This window comes from Andrographis paniculata, unplaced genomic scaffold (assembly GCF_009805555.1).
Source record: "Andrographis paniculata isolate CXL003 unplaced genomic scaffold, ASM980555v1 Contig83END, whole genome shotgun sequence".
Classification (NCBI taxonomy): domain Eukaryota; kingdom Viridiplantae; phylum Streptophyta; class Magnoliopsida; order Lamiales; family Acanthaceae; genus Andrographis; species Andrographis paniculata.
In genome coordinates this window covers 3,711,610-3,727,947 of record NW_026137621.1, presented here as the reverse complement: position 1 = coordinate 3,727,947, position 16,338 = coordinate 3,711,610, and the positions used below count along the sequence as shown (strand labels likewise).

The following is a 16,338-nucleotide window of genomic DNA, read 5'->3' as shown; positions in this document are numbered from 1 at the left end:
GCCTCTGGATGAATAATTTCTCGTGGAGAGATTTCATAATCAGCTCCCTACCAACAAGAAACTTTGGATATCGCCCGTGGTGGATTATATCCTCTAGTAATTCAAGAAGAGAAGAAAGAGCTGCATAAAACGCCATTTCCACTATTCCAGAATTCTTCTTAATTTTCACAAACACTATTTTGCATCACTGCATGTTGAAAAGAGGATCTATTTGACATTGTGAACAAAGACTTAACAACAAGACATGATGTAGCATATGTGGTTTTACTAACTTGGTAAGTCAACATATAAAATATTGCAGCAGACAGGCTGGCAACACGAACAGATCAAAATTGGTCTGCACAAACCCTTCAATGATCTGCAAGAAGCAGAAAAGGTCATATAATTTTAATAGAAAGACACCATTCTACAATTCAGATGATGTTGTATAAAGTCCACTGTATAAGCTGGCGCACTTAAATTATTTAAATATAAATTAACTACTGGTATGCTATCATAAGCTTTTAAGTTTGAATTAATATATGTTCACTTATACAATTTCTTTCCAATAAGGAGAAGAATTCTTTCTTTTTTTTTCCTTACAATTTAAGACATCCTTAAAACATCTTCTTGAACATTGCCAACCATCAGGCCCTTCAAGAAGAAGACTTGTGTGTTCCGGCTGATGCTCCTATTATCCCAAGCCTGTGTTCTCTTTGAGGCCTCTGCATAAAGTCAGATCTTAGAGTGTATTAAACACAACAGAAAAAATTTTAAAACGAAAACTCCACATCAGACCATGTCCAGAGATAAAATAGGACCCCGTTCAGAATTTGATAACCTGTAACCAAACAAAGTGTACAGATTGTGCATCTGATATTTACAACGGCAGTATAATAGGAATTGGTTAAAAGCACAATGTCAAGTAACAGTGTGGAGATAATTGGTGACTCTTACATGAACAAGACAGATTACTAGGCAATAGGCATGACCAACATTGGGGCTAAAGAAGACTTACGTGTAAGAAAATGGCGGGTGTGTGGAACCAAGACTGCTTAAATTGAAGACAGACACTGATGTCTACAAAACATGTTTCGGCATCTTGGTGGAAGTGCTCTACAGCACTATTATGGTATCATCATATGCTGAACTTTTTTAGTTCCATAAATCCCCAACCACTGTATAAAAAACATGAAGATGTAATATATATAAGCTAGTTTATGGATATCAAATAATACTTGGTCACTCTTACAAAGAAAAAATATGATAATTACAATAAAAAGATCAAGTTATGGTAAGCACATTAGTGAATTCTCTCAAATAATTCATGTTCAAATGCCTTAATAAATAGCCTGCACAGTTTCCCCAACAGAATCTGATTTCACAATAATGATAAATGTAATGACCTGCAACTAATAATTTATACTAAGTTCACTTATATTTTCAACTCAATTTTTGCACTATTCATAAACATATTTTTTTCTAAATTATATTCCATTCAACACCTATTTTTTAAGTAAAATATTATATCAAAAATTTATTTTCTATATAAAACATCACATTAAGACCTTTTTACATCACATCAGATACTTGTTTCTCATTCTAGTTTTTACTATTCCAAAACTCATCAAAATCCAAAAACACTTCCAAAACCTATCCAAAAATACAGTTAACTTGTAAGAAATTCAATGGATGCCATTTTCGTCAAACAATGAAGACTAGAAAGATACCTGGTTTCTTCACCCTCCCAAGGGGATGATCTGATGCTTCAAGTGCTTAACTCCCCAACTCCATGACATGAGCAAATACATAATGGCATGGCAAAGTGCATCACAAAATCACCAATAATTATTACAAGAGCACATGCCATGGCGGAAGTGGTGGAAGCGGCTGGCATCTCGAATTACAATCTCTTCATTGACTATGCTTGAGACAAATTTTACAAATTCATGACAGTCTCCACATATGCGAAGGTTCTTGAAGATTCTGATTTTTCCACTACTGTTTTTGTTAATCAAAGCGAAACCCAATGCCAACCTTTCACTATGATGAAAAAGGTTCTCAATTTTTTCTCTGTCCGTCGCATTCTGAAGCACATATTTTGTGTTTGGCACATATCCTATAGCAGAAACCTTCTGTCCCAACTCCTCCAACTTTCGATGAATGTCCCTCAGGCTTGGGTGTGACACATCTTGAGATAAGAAAGTATGGACTTGAGCATTGATCTCAACCCAGCTGCACCCTGGTTCCTTTTTTATGCCCTTACTGGACATGGACGCCCTTAGCTTAGAAACATCTCTCCACCTTCCTCTCTGTGCATAAAGATTAGATAGCAAAATATAGTTTGAATCTGTTTGCGGCTCCATTTGAAAAAGTTTATTTGCTGCTCTTTCACCTAATTCAATGTTTCCATGGAGTCGGCATGCCCCAAGAACATTCTCCCAGATCAAAGCATTTGGTGTTAGCTCCATTTGCTCAATCAAGCTTTCAACCTCATCAAAGTTTCCTGCTCGACCAAGTAAATCAACCAAGCAAGCGTAGTGCCCAATACTTGGAGTAATTCCATAAGATTCACTCATTGTGTAAAAATACTTTCTCCCTTCTTCAATCAACCCCATGTGGCTACATGAAGTAAGAATCCCAATAAAAGTAACAGCATCCGGCAATACTCCTTTATTCACCATTTCTCGAAATGTTTGAAGTGCCTTTTCACCCATGCCGTGTTGAGAATATCCACAAATAAGTGAATTCCATAGAATAGTATCATTAGAAACCATGCCAGAGAGCAACAAGCTGGCACTCTCAATGCACCCACATTTGCTATACATGTCAATCAGTGAACTAGCTACAAAATTATCAGCAGAGTGACCCAATTTAACCGCCAGGGAATGCAAGGATCGCCCACTTTCAAGGCTTGCAATCCCGGAGAAAGCCTTCGAACAGCTGGCCAAAGTGAATTCATTCGGAATAACACCTTCTCTGCGCATCTTGTTGAAATGGCGAGCAGCTTTTTCATCTTGATCCGTCTGCGAGTATCCCGAAATGAGAACTGTCCAAGTGAAGATGTCCCTCTCATGTAATCTGTTGAAAATTGTTTCAACATCTTCGGTGCGTCCACATTTAGCATACATGTCAACTAAAGCGGTTCCCACATTTTCATAATCCTCAAATTTACCTTTAATAACATGTGAGTGCACTTGTCTCCCGAATTCGACATTCAAGGAGCTCGAACAAGACCTCAATGTGCTGATGAACGTGTATTCATTGGGCCTCAAACCTTCTACAAGCATCTGGCTGAAGATTCTGGATCCTTCATCAGAAGTTTCCACATGGAAGCCCGATAGAAGGGCATTCCAGGAAACTACATCCCGATTAGCCATTTTATTGAAGATTCGATAGCCGTCATTAATTGACATAAATTTCATATACATCCCTATAAGTGCATTGCTGACCAACTCATTGAATTCAAAACCAAATTTATAAACACAGGCATGGATACTTTGACCGTATCTCAGGTCACAAATATCAGTTGCAGCACTAACAAGACTTGACAACGTAAACTGATTAGGCCTCATACCAGAAAGCCTCATCGAGCAGAATAACTTAGCTGCTTCTTTATTTAAACCTTGCTGATCGAGCACGCTAATGATTGAACTCCACGCAACTACATCAGGATTTTTTACCACCTTAAAAACTTTAAGGGCATCGTCAGCTACTCCGCATTTAGAGTACATATTAACCAGGCTACAACTAACAAAATCATCAACGTAACCCCCAATCTTGATTACAATAGAATGGACTCCCTGGCCAGCTCTCAAAGCACCACACCGAGCAATTCCTTTTAAAACAATTGATAGGGTATAATTACTAAACCTCATTTCTGGCTCCACCATTTCGCAGAACAACCTTACAACGGCTTCGCCATGTCCAACCTGTGCATAACCATTTAGCAAAGCATTCCACATCACATTATTCTTCTCTGGCATCATACCAAAAATGTCATCTGCATATGCCAATTCCCCACATCTGGTGTAAAGATCAATCAAAGAAGAACCAATATACGCGTCCGAAATCACGCCGATCTTGACCACCTCACCATGCAATTGTTTACCAACCTCCAAATCCAACGACGCCGAACAGCCCTTCAATACCGTGGCCAGAGTAAACTCATTTGGTCTCACATCCTCCCTCGTCATCTCGCAGAACAACTTCACACTTTCAACCCCATATCCTTGAGCTACAAAACCAGATATCAAAGCAGTCCACGACACAACATCCTTCGACGGCATTTGCTTAAACACATGACGTGAACATTCCAAAGCACCACATTTTGCATAGAAGTTTATCAACGAAATCCATAAATGTGTATCCAACTCAGCTCCACTTCTAACTATATGACCATGAATCGCTTTTCCCTTATTCAAGTTAATTTCTTCCGCACAATCTTTTAGAATCTCCGAGTACCATTTAAGCCCACTCCTCCCCATTCCCCTATCTCTTTTAACCTCTGTATCAAAGTTCTGTGGTTCATCCAACGCACACCCAAGTTGCAGCTTTTCAGATATTCTTTGGCCATTAAACTCCCGATTACACTTTTCCGTAATTGGTAAAGCACCAGCGGACAGGCAGGCGCAGAATCCGGGCGAGTAGAGCCGATGGTTTTTGTTCAGAAAAAACATCGAACACCTCCTGGGCGCTCCATGAACAGTCGATAGCACTCTCTGGTTAAAAGTTTGGGGCTGTTTGTGCATCTGTGAGCTGGCAAATTCGAGCCCCATCAGGTTGTTCTGAGAAAATTGAGAAGCCTAGCTCATCCCCAAGTGAACACGAAAATTGCGGTAGATAGGGTGTGTTTGTCTGGGTTTGGATTTTGAGACAGGTAAAAATTTTCTGATATAAATAAGTGTTAAGCTAATATTTTAAATATAAAAATAATATTTTAAATATAATATAAAAAATAAATATTTAATTTAATATTTTTAAAAAAAATATAAAATAAATAATATAATTAAAATTCAATCTTAATAGCTTGTTTTCAAGTATCAATTCTTTTTCTAAATTATTATATCCTTATTTCCATGCGTTTAATGTGAAATAAAAAATAAATTTTAAATTTTTATTTAAATAATAATATTTTTAAAATTAGAACGGACGACATCATAAATATGTTTTTAAAAAAATCTTTAAATATATTTTTTATAATATATATAAGATGAATTTCATAAATTCAGGATGGTTAAATCTAATCAAAATTATTTATTTTAATGAAATATATTTTATAATCTTATAGAAAATTAATATATAATATAATTTTTTTATATTACTTAGATAATTATTGTGCATAAAAAAATATACTTCAAATTAAAACACTAAACAAACAAATTTATCTATTATTTTTATTGTACTTATACAATTTTAAGAAAAAATCAAATTTAGTCCAAATATAATAAGAATTTATCAATTTTTATTATAAATAATTTCAATCCATTTTGATTTCACGTTAAAAATTAACAAGCAGTTGACCTGAAACAATATGGTCATTTTGTCACATGACGGTGTATAATGTTCATGTCGTCATATGATCATGTTTAATTATATATGGTCGTGTCTCATGTACTTTTCTATTTTAATCTAATTTTTTTTTTATATATTTTGTTTAAAAAGAAAAAAGAATTTAGAATAGTTATATAGGTAAAATGAAAAAAATCAATAGTAATCCAATATAATTAAAATGTATCAATTTTATTTAAATATAAATATTACGAATATATTATTTTGGAAGATTTTATCTAAATTCTATTGTTTACCAAATTTTTTCTTCTTAGAAATATTCAACTACACAACTATTTTTTATTATAGTCTTAAAAAATAACTACACAATTTTGATTCTACTGTTAAAAAAAATAACTACGATCAAAAGACACGCGTTGCCGACGGTTGATACTCGCGGTCCTTAGCCCTGAATGGCCTCGATCTGCCTATGACTATGTGTGTGTGGCCTTTACAGAATATTAAACACGATTGGAGATTCCCGTTTGCGAATAAATAAATTAATGATTCTTTTGTTTGAGCTTTAAGATTAGACTGTCATTCTGCGCACCTAATTAGAGTCTCACCTTCCCTATTTCGGCATTTGCATGTAAAAATATTGGATATGTTTACTCGTAAGATTATGATTTTTTAATTTTGGTTTTAAATAGTAAAATTTTGAATTGAAATATTTATTTGATATGATATAAATATATATGGATGTAATATTTTGAACGTAAAATTAAATTTTAATATAATAAAATAAATAAAAAAATATATTTAATTTGATTTTTAAAGAAAGCCGTTATGTTTCTATAATATTATATCAGTGTTTTTCCCAAAACCAGGTTTGTTCCCTCAAGTAGACATTTGCTGCAAATGGCAGCAAAAACTGCATTTTTTTATTATTTTTTTTAATATATATTTTTTTTCAAATATTATATTTATTTAATATTTATAATAATTATATGGTAAAAAAATTATATTCAATATATATGTCATTTGTAGAGAATAAAATTTTGTATAATACGAATAAATAAAAATTTAAATATATATATTTGGTATAATGTAAATTAATAATCAAATCATATAATATAAATTTTATCAATTAAATTTAGTACATATTTATATTATTTTATTAATTATCCATTAAATCAATACGACTCCTCGAATCCCAAATAGTTCCAAATAGTTGTATGATGCGATATAAATATAAATAGGCGTTTGATGTAATATTTTGAATGCAAAATTAATTTTTAATATAATATAAAAAATAAAAAATAAGTATTTAATTTAATATTTTTTTTTAAAAAAAATAGGATAATAGTTTATTTAAAATTCAATAGCCAAACACACCCATATATATGATTATATCCCTATCTTTACTACAACTCAAATACGATAATATATAATTTTTTAATATTTGTATTTTATACTTGCTAAAATTCCAAACCCTAAAGTAAATATTCCCAGATACAGAAAAGCCTAACCAGACGGAAGGGATCTTCAATGGCGTCGACGGAGAAGCGATGCTACTACGAAGTCCTCGGCCTGAGCCGCGATTGCACAGCCGACGAAATTCGATCGGCGTATAAGCGTCTCGCCCTCCAGCGCCACCCGGACAAGCTCGTCAAAGGTGGCGTCCCGGAGGCCGAGGCCACGGCCGCTTTCCAGGAGCTTGTCAACGCCTACGAGGTCTTATCCGACCCTAAGGAGCGGGCCTGGTACGACTCCCACCGGAACCAAATCCTCTTCTCCTCCGGTTCCGGTGACGGAGGGTCTTCTGATTTCGTGCCTGATTTGTTTTCCTTCTTCTCCAATTCGGTTTATTCTGGATACTCGGACTCTGGACGGGGGTTTTATAAGGTGTACGGGGATCTATTCGAGAAGATTTATGCTAATGAGTTGAGTTTTGCGAAGAAATTAGGGTTGCCGTTGCCGAGAGAAGCCCCGGTCATTGGCAATTTGGGGAGTCCTTATGCTCAGGCAAGTATTTCGATTACCCTATTCCTTTTATTGATGAAAGTGTGTTTGTTTGCGAGTTCATATATTGATTTTTTAAGCTGGTAATCTATAATGCTAATTAAGAATTTGGATATTGTAAGAGCTAGAAATTTTAGTTTAAGTTCTTAATGTTCGTCAATTTCTGAGTTGTAAATTTTAGTTGATAGGCGTAATTACCAACATGATAGTTTAATATTGTATAGATTTTGTCGTGGGAAGTTCATCTTTTGGAGTTCCTGAAATAAGCTTTAGACTTTGCATTGAGCTATGTATTTTTAACTGATTTCTTTTATATGAACATGTTCATGTTCTTAGCAAGTTTAAATGTCGAAGATTAGCAAACATGTTAAACTAGAAAATCAGCTGGAGCAGAAGTATGCTATGCAAAATTATATGTATATATATATATATATATATGTATATTAGGGCTTTTAATTCTTTAGTTGTGATGGTAATTTCACTCAAATGCAAACTCATCTTGTCCTCCATTCCTTTGATAGCATCATATCAATCATCTTGGTAACTATTTGTAAGAAAAATATTGACTAAATCGATACTTTTATTGGAGCTATTATTAATGAAGTTTTTCATTAGCCAAGTCGTATGTTGGATATCTCTACTGAATAGGTCTTTATTGCCATTTATCATGTTTGGCATTTGTCATTTTGAATATGCAGGTTACAGCATTCTACAACTACTGGTTGGGATTTGTGACCACAATGGACTTCTTTTGGGCAGATCAATATGATGTTATGGCAGGTCCCAATAGGAAATCGAGGAGGTTGATGGAGGAGGAGAATAAGAAATTGAGGAAAAAAGCAAAGAGAGAGTACAATGAGACGGTGAGGGGACTGGCTGAGTTTGTGAAAAAGCGGGATAAGAGAGTGATTGATATGCAAATAAAACGGAATGAGGAGAATGAGAGGAAAAAAGAGGAAGAAAAACAAAGAAAGAAAGAGTTGGAGAGACAGAAAGCAGAAATGGCAAGAAAATATGAGGAGCCAGATTGGGCGAAAGTGGAGGAGCTGAATGAAGATGAGAATGAGGACGATGATATAGAAGAAAGGAAAAATGAATTATATTGTGTAGTATGCAGAAAGAAGTTCAAGAGTGATAAGCAGTGGAAAAACCACGAACAGTCTAAGAAACATAAAGAAAAGGTAGCAGAACTGAGGGAAGCATTCAGCGAGGAGGATAAAGAATTTGAAGCTACGCAAGGCCATGGAAACGGGGTGGAGGATGAAGATGATAATGGAGACGCTGCCGCTTATTTGTCAGTAGACGACACTGTGAATGAGTTACAGGAGCAATTTGAGGATGGCGTTGATCTCCATGAAGATGACATTGACGATGGAAAAACTGAGTCTAGTGAGGTAAATGAGTTTGCTGATGATAAAGATGACAACCAGAAGCATATTGATGCAGATCCGAGATTAGATGATGATGACGAGGCAAGTGTTCTTGAGGCTATGTTGTCTGGGCATAAGAATAGGAGCAAAGCAGGGAATCAACCAAAGGCTTCGGCTAAGAAACTCCAACCAGAGGTTGATAGTGATGACTTGGAGGCGATGGAATTGAATGAACTGAGGGGTTCACGGAAGAACAGAGGAAACAGGAGGCGTAAGGGTAGACGACAAGAAGAAGAAGAAGAAGATGAAGAAGCAGAACCGGTAAAAAAAGGTGGGGCGACACAGAAAAATGATGAGGCTGAAAGACATGATGAACAATATAATGATGCAGCGGAGTTAAGTTCCCATTCATTGCCAGAATTTGATGCTAGGAAGAGAGCTGATGATGCTGCAGAAAATGTTCTTAAGCATCCACAGAAAGCTGTGAACAAGAAAAATACGACGAAGAAGGAAATTGTTTCAAAGTCAAAGACTGCACCCAAAGGAAGAAAACAAAAGGTACCTTTTTGTCCCAAGACATCAATCAGTGAAATTGCAATAGAAATCATGTTTTAGTTCACCTCTTTTACATGTTAAATGATTATGATGATATCTAATATTGGTTAATTTAGTACTCCCTCCGTCCAACCACAAGAGTTACATTTACCTTTTGCATCATTGTATTAATATTAAAAATATTCTTATATTATTGTCTGCCACACATGGTTCGCCTAGTGTGACTTGCTTTGTTGGACCTAGTTTGCAGACTATTAGGTTTGGTTTATCAGAGCGCATCAGAAGGGTAGCGGCGGCTGATTCCCACGTTCTATATATAAAAAAAACTATATCCTTATTTGTGTATAATTTTTTTATACAAATGTTATTATACTATAATATAAAACACTAATAGAATTATTTTTGTCATTTTTACTATGTTTAATATAATTACTATTAAAAAATCAAAATGTAAAAAGTAAATGTAACTATCAAGATGGAGGGAGTATTAGAAAAACTCGACTGTAATTATCTTCTTTCTCGAGGAGAAGAATATATGTTATGATTTTTACTTATATCTTGTCCCAATCAGGCAGTGTACAGCAGCATAGTTGCTTTCTCCTTACTATTTTCTTAACAAGTTTGTTGGTTCGATCAAATTTCAGGGAGCAGAAAATAGTTCCAGCAACACATGTGAGAAGTGCGGTGTGGAGTTTGAATCAAAGTATGTTTATTTAACTGTCCCTAGCTATATCAATTTTTCTGATCACTCTTTGATATCCTTTGCATTTTTCTTTCAGGAACAAACTGCACAAACATTTGGGGGAAACTGGTCATGCTTCAATAAAATCACGGTGATGTTTCGATTTCTTAGTAGTAAAGAAACTTGTATGTTCTTCCTCAACTGGTGCCACTTTTAGCTCTCCGGTGGCAATGAGTTAACATCCCATTCTTTCTCTGGTGTGGATTAAGCATTGCCATGTTCACGTCAGATTGCAATCATTGATTCCGTCATGAATTTACTTGTCTGCCCAGGTATTTTCCTGATTTTCTCAGACAAGGCTTCACACTTGAAAAGGATTATATATATATATATATATACACACACCAATCTTTTATGCTTTTTTGCATCGTGAATTGCAAATTTTGACGGCAATTGAAAAACCAGCATTTACTAGAAGTGATATAGGCTTAGATTTATTGTAACTATGCTGCTGTTGAATATGTCGAGTTATACTTACCTGTGGAAATAATTGATCCCATCGGATGTGGGACTTTAAAAATTGTTGAAAATATTCGAGTTTTGAAATTTAGAAAGTTGCATTTCTCGCTAGGCTTGTTTTCATTGCTGAGAAGTTCTTCGAGTCTGTAGACATTATATCATTAGTGCCTATATATATATATATTTTGTTTGGTTCTTGCCGTGTACGGGTTTGGTTTAGCAAGAATGATTCAAATATGTTTGTGAATATGTATGGAATGAAATGTAGTATCACAAAGGTTGGAGTTGGATAAGAAAATTTGTATCGATAAATATTTATGGTGTATTGGTTCATTTTTCAGAATATATCTTTTGCACAATAAATGATGCTTTGATGCATATGTGTTGGAAAAGCTATGGAATCAGTTCTGAAAATGTCTTGACTCTATCAATTTATTTTTAGTTTTTGCATTGAAATCTGCCTATTTTTGAAAAATATATCTACTCAGAAAAATATTTCAGTTTGCTTGTGGATTTTTAATCCAAATTTTATTATCTATTATTTATTTTTCAAAAATTATCAAATTAAAAATGTATATATATATATATAGTTATACATGCAAAAAAGTAAATTTACATTAAAAATAGTATATTAATTTTTATCTATATTACATCTAACAATTATTATTCTAAATTCAAAGTTCAACGATAAAATCCACAAATACTCGTTTGTCCCCTTTTATTTTATATAAATTTGTTAGTATAATAATTGTATTTTTACTTAAATAAAAAAATAACAAAATAAAATAAATAAATAAATTTTCTATATTTGACACGGTGTCATTATATTTGATTGGATTGAACTAGTTAAAAATACTCTTGTTGTAAGTAGTTAGAGCTCTGTTATTATTGTATTTCATCATATTAAACTTCCTGTTCATACGAACTTCAATGACAAGCACTATTATATGCCACTATTTTAGTCATAATGATGTGTCTAAAAAGAATTTGATATTTTGTGGGAGAAAATAGTGTATTCGATATGTTAGCTGTTTTCTATTTTATTCATACCACACTCCAATATAATTAAAATTTCGTGTAAAAAATAAATGGATAGATAAAATAGGGACGGATGAAGTGTTAATTTTGATACGAAAGACTAAAAAGAAGAAACTCAAGAAAGTTGAAAACAAAAATAATAATCATGCCTACAATAGACACTTTCTCAAACACTAGATACAATTTTCACTAGAGACCTATAGACTCAATAACTATGTCGACTAACTGACTGACTATACATTGTCAATTAACTCCTACTATCGACTTCTCAAACATTTTAAGCATGAAGAAATCCGAGCAAGGCTTTTGGTAATAGGCACTTTCTCCATCACTTAAGCACAACAAATATACAACATAACAAGGGAAAAATAGAAGAAAGACAAGATCAATGCTGCCCTACTGCAGTAGCGAATCCAGGTTTGTCGAAAACCTTCAAATAAACGCAAGAGTAGACTAAAAACTTCAGACAACATTAGCCGGGATAGAATGTGCTCATGTAAGAGCTGAAAGTAGTATAAATTTTGTACGAGTCAACGATGAACTAACTTAAGAGCCACCAAAATAGACATACTTTTCTATTGTGAATCCATAAAGGGCCACAGCAAAAAATCACTATAATGTAAAACCATGCCATCAGTAAATAGAAACAGAAATCTCTGGCAAAGAGAGCTCACCAGAACTATACACCATACACAGAAACTTGAAGCTCGTAATTTCCCATGCGCTCTTGCTCTAGTTGAATTAGTATTGCTGAATCTGCAACACATTCATTTCCCCACACTTCGATGTATTTAAGAGTATCAATGTCCCCAATTTCACGAGGGATCTCCTCCAACTGAAGGCAATGACTGATTTCAAGGCTTTCAAGGCGCGGAAAGTTGGTATTGTCAGCGCGCCAATACTTGAGATCTAACCCCTTTAGCAGCAACAATTTGAGCCTACGGAATTCTCCTTCTCTTGGTTCCCATTCTCCTCCCATAGCCGAATCCCTTTTTAGCTTGAGCACTTGCAAATTAGGCAATGATCCCACTGCTCCTAGATCCTTCCATGAAATTCTACAACCTTGTAATGACAACTTTGTAATATTTGGTGGAAAGGCAATGGGGATTTCAACAGGTGGAAGAGAGTGCTTGTCCAAAAATTTGGCTCCAAACTCCTCAAGCTCGGTTAAACGGACAAGATTGTCGATTCCAGGAAACTCCCACCGACAAAGGGACCTGTCTCTCCAGCACACAATATTCAATTTTCGAAGGTTTGGAATCATATTAATGGCTTCTTTAGTGAATTTGAAACCTGAAACTCTTGTTAGAGTTTGCAGGCATCCTAGCTTTTCAATGACACTGTTGCAAGCCATGGGAACAGGAGGCAAGATCATCGAATCAATCATCAGATGCCGTAGTCGTTTTAACTTCCAAACTTGAGGAGGTAGACTAAGATCAGAGACACCATCATTAATAATCAAGGTCTGAAGATTCTGAAGAACTGATATGCATGAAAGAAACTCAAAATCCGAGCTATATCCAGTCCAAGCCAGGTACTTCAAATGAAACATGTGTGAAGTTGCACTACGAATTGGAGGTTGAGATGTTTCTCTATGTGCACACAACACACTCAACATTTTAAGGCTATCACACTCAGCCATGTCCGGTGTTGACTCCAAATCTTTGAAAATATGAATAGAGCGAACGGAATTACCAATGTCATTCAGCCAGGAGGATCCAGACGAAAGGAGACTGATACGACGTACATTTTCAACCCCTTTTGGATGAAAATACCCTTCCTCATGCTGGACATGAAAGAAGCCTTCATCGGAAATTCTTTCTCTGCAGAAGTTCCACACAGAATCATGCAAAACACAGTACTTGAATCGCCCATTAAACCTTTTCTTAGTGGCGATGACAAGATTTCTTTTCACAAGATCCTCTAACCATTCCTCTCCTACTTTCTCTAAGCTTTTGGACTCATCTTCTGATTTCAAAAACCCCTCTGCAATCCACATCATAATGAGATTCGAGGCCCTTATCTCATACTTCTTAGGGAAAATTCCCATGTACAAAAAGCACGGTTTTAGCTGAGGCGGAAGATGATTGTAGCTAAGAGATACACTGGAGAAGTGTGTATTGATTTTGCTCAAAATATTTCTCACTTCTCTTGCAATCTTGTACCATTCATCAACAGTTGGATCGACGCTAGAAAGGATTTCTGCAGCCTTGATTATGGCAAGAGGAAGTCCCTGGCATTTACTTGCAATAAGCCTCCCCATAAGCTCCAATTCACCAGGTACAGACACATTTTCTTGAAGTAGATCCCAACTTTCATATGTGCTCAGGAATTTCATCTCATGAATAAAGTTTGAAGCACTAGCACGCTGCGCAACATCCATGAATCGAGTAGTTAGCATGACCCGGGTTCCAGTATTGTCATCTGGGAATATTAACTTCAAATCATCCCAGGTTTCTGCATTCCATATAGTGTCTATTACAAAGAGGCTCCTCCTTCCCATCAAGTGTTGATATATGCATTTCTTTAACTCTCCCTCTTCCATTCGAAGAAAGTCATTATTCGCCAAACCTATCGACTTTAAGATGCTTTGAAGAACTCTTTTTACGTTATAATGATCAGATATAGTCACCCAAACGCGACAATCAAATCGAGCTTGAATAAGATCATCATAAAAAATGGTTCTTGCCAAAGTGGTCTTACCTATTCCACCAGTGCCGACAAGTGAAATAACCCCGAGCTTTGAGGATTGTCCACACAGCTCATCTTCTATAATGAATCTGTACTCATCATATCCAACCATAACTTTGTTTCTCCCATTCGATGCTTGTTCTGATTCGTCTTCTTCCTCAGAAAAATAGTCGTGAGACAAATCTTCCTCTCTACGCCTTTCCTTAACTTCAACCACTGCTTCCACAATGGATCCAATCTCTTCCTCTGCCTTTTTTAACTGTTCAACATTTTCTTCGAATCTCTTTAGTGGATACAAGGCACTTTGGATTACAGAAACCAAGAGGCGAAAGATCTTTACATATACTCGAGCTTGGTCCCAAGCAATCTGATGCCAGATTGCTAATTCAATAACATCCTGCACTCGATACGCTACATTTCTGATTCTTTCTTCTATGCGGCCAGTGACTTCATCGTCTTTGAATGAGAAATCTTGCAGTAATTCTTGCAAAAAGCTCAACTTCTGGTGGAGAGATTTCAAGATCAGTTGTTTGCCCCGAAGAAAGTTTGGATATCGATTATCAAGGATTATATCATCGAGTAGTTCCATAAGTGAAGCAAGAGCAGCATAATATGCCATTTAATCTGCAAGATTATTCTTCAGTTCCACAATGTTTCAGATTTGCTTGCAGTGCTGAAAATCATGGAAAGAAGAATGTCTGATCTATAATAGATGAAAACTACGACGAAGACGACTACTATAGATTTATCATCTAACGTCATAGAGCAACACATGGCTCTCCCAACTTCACAACAAGACTTGACTTAGCAATTTGATAGATACATAATTAATATGAAACTCAATCAATGACATATTTACATTTGTCATTTTTATTATAACTTAGCAACTTGCAATTTAGCACATAAAGTAATCTGCAAGAAGAAGAACAGTTCATACAGTTTTAAAAATAAGGAATACATATATTAGTTATGATTCTTTGCATTTGAAAGAGAAGAAGAAGATCCAAAAGCTGAATTGGTAAATTGTACATGGTTGAAATTTAATTAAAATATATTATCAATATGAATTTATCAGAGGGTAAATATAAATTTAATAATATAATATAGATGAAAATGTGTAAAATAATAGGGTGTGTTTGGTTACGTGTTGGTACTATACTTTATTTTTTTTTCCCCAAAAAACTACTCAAAATCTTCTTTTTCTATTTCTCTTTAATAGACGTAGGTTCTCATCCTTTGTTAAATCAATTTATATTAATCATACATAAATATTTATATATATTTTATTATTTTTATTATATAAATTTCATTTTCGAACAAATAATTTAAGGTATTAATATAACCTTAAAATGAAGGATAAACTGTTTTTTTAAGTCATCGTCTATTTTTAGAACTTTAAGGGTGTGTTTGTTTGAAGGATTTTGGTGGATTTCCACTATTCATCCAATTTTTTCCCCCCAAAAACATCAAATCAAACACCTATTTTTTATTTTTTATATTATACTAAAAATCAATTTTACATTCAAAACATCACATCAAACCCTATTTATATCACACCATACAACTATTCAAATTCAAAATTTTTACTATTCAAATCCCAACTCAAAATCCAAACCCCCAAACAAACACACCCTAAGTAAACTATTTGGTAAGTAAATTTTTTTTTGCTAAAATGATCATTCGGTGTCGAACTCGTCACGTTGGTCTGTCGTTGCTGATGTGGCACTGACGCAGATAACATGTCATTGCCATGTAGATGTCATGTCAGCTGCACATAATTTTTTTTTTATTTTACAAAATATCTTGGTAAAATATTTTTTTAGTCCGTATATGATTTTCTTTATCATTTTTTGGACATTTAAATAAACTGAGTTTTAAAATAATCCTACAAATGGTCTTTCGACGTAGCATCTACGTGGCGAGATGATATATCAACAGCGTCAATGCTACGTCAGCAACAGCTGGCCAGCGTTGCGAGTCCGACACCGGAGG

The 16,338-nt window shown here is 34.8% G+C and overlaps 3 protein-coding genes across 3 annotated transcripts; 1 reads left to right on the top strand and 2 right to left on the bottom strand.

Moving 5' to 3' along the window:
- Positions 1 to 153: 153 nt before the first annotated feature.
- On the bottom strand, positions 154 to 4,835 carry LOC127241677 (pentatricopeptide repeat-containing protein At2g03880, mitochondrial-like). The gene is made up of 5 exons (XM_051260834.1): positions 1,710 to 4,835; positions 998 to 1,157; positions 583 to 704; positions 273 to 358; positions 154 to 187 (listed from the first exon to the last, which is right to left on the bottom strand). Exon 1 carries the CDS (start codon positions 4,755 to 4,757, stop codon positions 1,818 to 1,820), a length of 2,940 nt encoding a protein of 979 aa, XP_051116791.1. The 5' UTR covers positions 4,758 to 4,835; the 3' UTR covers positions 154 to 187; positions 273 to 358; positions 583 to 704; positions 998 to 1,157; positions 1,710 to 1,817.
- A 2,111-nt stretch (positions 4,836 to 6,946) lies between these two features.
- LOC127241749 (DNAJ protein JJJ1 homolog) lies at positions 6,947 to 10,812 on the top strand. Its single transcript, XM_051260945.1, has 4 exons — positions 6,947 to 7,494; positions 8,190 to 9,419; positions 10,061 to 10,119; positions 10,196 to 10,812. Exons 1-4 carry the CDS (start codon positions 7,018 to 7,020, stop codon positions 10,251 to 10,253), a joined length of 1,824 nt encoding a protein of 607 aa, XP_051116902.1. The 5' UTR covers positions 6,947 to 7,017; the 3' UTR covers positions 10,254 to 10,812.
- A 1,522-nt stretch (positions 10,813 to 12,334) lies between these two features.
- On the bottom strand, positions 12,335 to 15,003 carry LOC127241716 (putative late blight resistance protein homolog R1A-10). Its single transcript, XM_051260888.1, has one exon. The coding sequence runs from the start codon at positions 14,963 to 14,965 to the stop codon at positions 12,335 to 12,337; it is 2,631 nt and encodes an 876-aa protein (XP_051116845.1). The 5' UTR covers positions 14,966 to 15,003.
- Between the last annotated feature and the right edge of the window lie 1,335 nt (positions 15,004 to 16,338).